The 5222-nt window shown below is 43.0% G+C and overlaps 1 protein-coding gene across 1 annotated transcript; it reads right to left on the reverse strand.

Moving 5' to 3' along the window:
* Nucleotides 1–4075: 4075 nt before the first annotated feature.
* Nucleotides 4076–5014, reverse strand: LOC120403421 (olfactory receptor 1038-like). Its single transcript, XM_039534490.1, has one exon. It carries the CDS (start codon nucleotides 5012–5014, stop codon nucleotides 4076–4078), a length of 939 nt encoding a protein of 312 aa, XP_039390424.1.
* Between the last annotated feature and the right edge of the window lie 208 nt (nucleotides 5015–5222).

A 5222-nucleotide genomic window follows, 5' to 3' on the forward strand; every position in this document is an offset into this window, starting at 1 on the left:
AGAGAGATTCATTCATTTTGCTTGATGGCGACCACATCATGACCACGGTAGCTCAGGAGGAGACTACAGCATGCTACAAACTTCTGCAGTTCACAAAACTATCCCTTTTGCATGGATTTTATCTGCACACAAAGCTCAGCTTTAAGATGCTAAATAAATTTAAGAGTCAATTAGAAATAGTCATGCTCTCATCGCAAATATTAATACAATATTTTTGGTAATGTATGTGAAGTTATAGGATATAGGATATACTCTATCATGTTATATTAATACATGTTCCAAACTGAGGCTGGCAAACTAGTCTGTCTCAAACAAAGAAATACGTGCTCTGCTTAATTTTGTATCTAAAGAGTAACCAGAGTCATCAAGCAGAAAGGGAAACAAAGGAAGCCCAAAAAGGTCAGGAAAAAACAGCAGGGAACATCCTTCTACATAGACATTTTGTATTCTGGTAACCAGGTGGTAATGGTTCTTCAAGGGGGCGATAGGGCTATAAAAAGAAGAGGCTGACATCCCAAGGTATCCCCCCCACCTGCCCATTGATTCGCTGCATCTGAAGGGAAAAGGAAGCCACCATTGGACTGGGAAATGGGTTATGACCTAAGAAGTTTGTTCAATAAGACTGATGAAAGCATGTGGTGAGGAAACTTTTGCTTTGAATTTCACATCATTTGCTAACTTATGCACAAGTTGAATTCTTGCTTTATTTTTCTTGTAACTATGTCTGACTTCTATGCTTCCTTATTTGTACTCACTTAAAATCTATCTTTGTAATCAATAAACTTTGTTTTATTGTTGTATCTAATCCAGTGTGTTTAAATAGAAATGCTATGAAAGAAATAATGGACAATGTAACTTGTATGGTCCAGGATAGGACTGTGCTGCACAGAATGTACATTCTGGATGGAAACCAAAGACTGGGGAGTGTGTTGGAGTCACCATGCAGTATAACAAAGGGTGGTGAGAGCCTGAGTGTAACCCAACTATTCCTGGCCAGGCTGCATTTACACACACATGCTCAGGGTGTGATTTGTTTGTGAGTGGCCCATTTGAAAGCCACTTCAGCAAGGCATTGCAAGGTTGCAGGTGACACAACTGTTGCTTAGTCTGGGATGGACCCTGGTATGTTACAGCTCCCTCCCGATTCTTTTGTTAATTTTATTTATTTCCTATAACTTATAGTCTTCAAAACACAGTTCAGGAGTAAAACTGAAAAACAATGGGGGATGGGGGGAAGGATAGGAAAAGAACCAACGGACTTCAATTGCAACAAGGGCGGTTTAGTTTGGACATTAGGAAAAACATCCTAAGAGTGAAGGTGGTTAAGCACTGGAATAACTTGCCCAAGAAGGTTGTGGAATCTCCACTGTTGGAGATTTTTAAGAGCAGGTTAGACAAACACGTGTCAGGGATCGTCTAGATAATACTTAGTCCTGCCATGAGTGCAGGGGACTGGAATAGACGACCTCTCAAGGTCCCCTCCAGTCCTGTGATTCTATGTTCTCAGAAGGATCCCTGCACTGGGAGGAGGTGGGATGCTTTTCTGAAAACTGGATAAGTCAAGGAACACAAACCTGCCTACACATGAAATTCAACTCCACTATACCCCCCACCACATGCCCACACATGGCTTGGTGGTACCTCCTTGTTTTTCCTCCCTTCACTTACATTGAGTTGCGGACAGAAGCAGTACCAGCTCAGAACCCTAAAATCAGACTAAGAGTTGAATCTTTCCCTGTTTGCTAACCACATCCACATTACCCTCTGGAGCTGCTTCCTGGGATGACTGAGATCCCAGGATAAGAGGTCTGCACAGCACATGCAATTAATGTTGTTGCCTTGTCTTTCCTTGTGGAAATGGAACACAGATGGCCAGAGCACCAACTGCTCTGGATCACTGTCTCGCCCTTGAGGTCTTTTGAATATGATACAAAACTGAGGTGAATGTATTCCACTTCATGTGTTGGTTACCTCTCCAAATGTCTCTTTAAGAAATTTCCCAGCACTGGGACACGAAAGTGTCTAGAAATGAGTGAATTTCTTCTGGACGAATAATTTATTCTGAAAAACAATGCAGTTAGGGTTGATTTGAAACTATTCACAGATGTGTTACAAAGTCTTATAATAGCCTTTTCCCAAAACAAATGTGTGGGTGGGAGGAGGATTTAGGTTTGGGTCACAAAGCAGCCACTGGCAGGAAGTGGTGATGCTCCCTCTCCAGTGCTGGGCAAAGATGTGCACTTGGGTTTCCTGTATTTACAGAAAGCATCCCAGCCACTGAGCGATGTTCTTTTCCAATCTGGGTTGCTCTTGATCTCTCCTTTCAAAGTTTTTCTATGGTGGATAACAAATTAAATAACCATTGGAACAGAGATGTGAAGTTGAACATCTCAGTGCCCCGAACTACCAGTCTATAGAGTCATTCTCTCTTTCTGGCCATCTGATTCTTCCTGTGTTTTATCCACAATGCAACAGCTTCAATGGGAGAGAATGAGGCCATATCTACGCTACTGGCTAAATCGGGACAACTGTGATAGATGAAATGGTGTTGATTGAGCAGGTTTGGGGAAGACATACTAAATCGATGGACGAGTTCTCACCTGTTGAAGTCTGTACTCCAGCTCCCTCAGAGACTATGTTCCTTCATGGATCTTTCTCAGGGCTGGGCTACACTAACGCTGTCAGATGATCTATGTTATGCTACTTCCGTTATGTAACTCTCCCAGTGACATAGCACAGTGTGGCACCGCTGTAAGTCAGACTAACTTAGTCAACTTGAAGTAGCGTAACTGAGATCAATTTACAGCTGTAGCGTAGACCAGTCCTGAGAATGATGCAGGACAGAACAGAGCCAAGTTGCCATGGCACTGACCAGCAATGTGGGAGACCCACTTTGAAATGGCTTCTCCCCATCAGACAGAGGGAGGGTTGACCTGGATCTCCCACATCCCACGGGAGTGATCTAATCACCGGGATAAAGTTTACAAGGGAAGCAGAGCCCTTACCGCCTCTTCCATTCATTTTGTCAGTCTGGCCCTACATTATCTTTGTTTTTACATTGAAAAGTAACCAGGAAGGAAAGGAAATGTTCCATTTCTGGTCAAGCTGAATATTTCCTTTGATCCCAAAGGAAATTTTTGTCAGTGTTTTATATTTGCCAAACATATAGGGAATTGCCAGATTTGGTTCAGCTTGAACTGAATTTGTTTTTCAATTTTTTGTAACCACCCATGAACTGAAAAATCAGCTATTGGCCCAGCTCTATCCATTTCTCATGCACAGTAACCAGAGCTGTACAATTCCCAGAATCCCTATTCTTCAGAGTCCATAATACTTTCCAGCAGAACTAAGAGTAAGAACTCACAGCTAACCTGCTGATCAGGTATATACATCTAGTCTCTGATATGACATTTTCTTTCTGGTTCATTTATATAGTAGAGAAGACTCACTTTTTCCATATTATTTTGTTTTCAGTTCAGTGCAGATTCTCACAGAGGATGCACACACACCAATCTCTCTTTTAGAAATGTTACCCTTGTTCTTATTTGATTTGTTGGTCCCTTAACTTAAAAGAAAGGTCATTGTGATGGAAATCACCTTTCTCCTCCACACGCATGGATACAAAATAGGTGATAATCTCTACAACAACCCCACAGAGGACATGAAGGGCTGTGGAGTATCAGGAGGGTGTGCAAAACCCCCTTTGGTTCAGCCATAGAAATAATAAACTTCATACTTGCAACTGCATAACAAAACCAAACTCACTACAAAGCAGAGGGAGATAGATGTGACGCCCCCCACTTCTTTCCCAATACAAATAGCTCTATGCTTTCAAAGCACATCACAGATATTCACACATGTGAAACAGGCGTCTCCTGGAATTTTGCTGGGGTAAACACCTAATAAAGCCCCACTTTTAGGTGGGGCCTGCAGGCCTTCTTGGAATACAAACAAATTAATAATATTAACAATACAATAATAAACAAGACTCTGAGAAATTACATTGCAATGGGCTGGGAATTTAATTCACCTGTTTCCACTCCCCATCACTGAATGAGTACTAAGTTAAACAGATTCAGGAATTGGTTAGGAGTTTATTCATTGCTCTCCTCAGGGCGTCCTTCACCTCCATGTTCCTCAGGCTGTAGATGAGGGGGTTCAACATAGGGATCACCAGTGTATAAAACACTGAGGCCACTTTGTCTGTGTCCATGGAATAGCTGGAGGTGGGACGTAAATACATGAAGAGTTGGATGCCATAAAACAGGACCACAGCGGTCAAGTGGAAAGAGCAGGTGGAGAAGGCTTTGTGCCGGCCCTCAGTAGAGCGGATCTGCAGGATGGTGGAGGCGATATAGACATAGGAGAGAAGGACTATCACAAGGCTGCTCACTACAATACAGCCAATGAAAGCAAACATCACGATCTCATTGATGTGGATGTCAGAGCAGGAGAGCACCAGCAATTGGGGGATATCACAAAAGAAATGATTGATGATATTGGAGCTGCAGAATGACAGCTGAAGAGTAAAAAACGTGTGTATCATTGAATCCACAAACCCCACAGCGTACACCCCAACCACCAGCTGTTTACAAAGCTGCCTGGACATGGTGACCGTATAGAGCAGCGGGTTACAGATGGCCACATAACGGTCATACGCCATCACGGCCAGCAAGAGACACTCAACATCTGCAAAAGAGACAAAGAGATACAGTTGCACAGCACAGGCAGTGTAAGAAATGCTTTTCCTCTCAGCTAAGAAATTCAGCAGCATCTTAGGGGAAATTATCGAGGAAAGGCAGAGGTCACAGAAAGATAAATTACTGAGAAAAAAGTACATGGGGGTGTGAAGTCGGGGGTCTATCATGATTAACAAGATCATCCCCCCATTCCCCACCAGGGTGATACCATAAATCACTAGGAACACTCCAAAGAGGGGGACCTGCAGCTCCAGACGATCTGTCAGTCCTGATAGAATGAACTCAGTCACCTCCGAGTGATTTCCCTTTTCCATCTCCTCTGAACACAGATCAGGCAGCTACAGAGCTGTGGGCAGGTGGACGGTGCAGAAAACCTGTCCCTTCTCTGTAATGAAGTAAGTGAAGATAAATGGAGATCAGTTTCTTAATAGACATCAGTATCTTCTCAGGGAAGGGCTTAGTCGACAGAGCCAGATGTTCACAGCTAGTCATTCCAGTTGTTCAATAAAATACACACTGCAT

The sequence above is a fragment of the Mauremys reevesii genome, linkage group 4 (genome assembly GCF_016161935.1).
Source record: "Mauremys reevesii isolate NIE-2019 linkage group 4, ASM1616193v1, whole genome shotgun sequence".
Classification (NCBI taxonomy): Eukaryota; Metazoa; Chordata; order Testudines; family Geoemydidae; genus Mauremys; species Mauremys reevesii.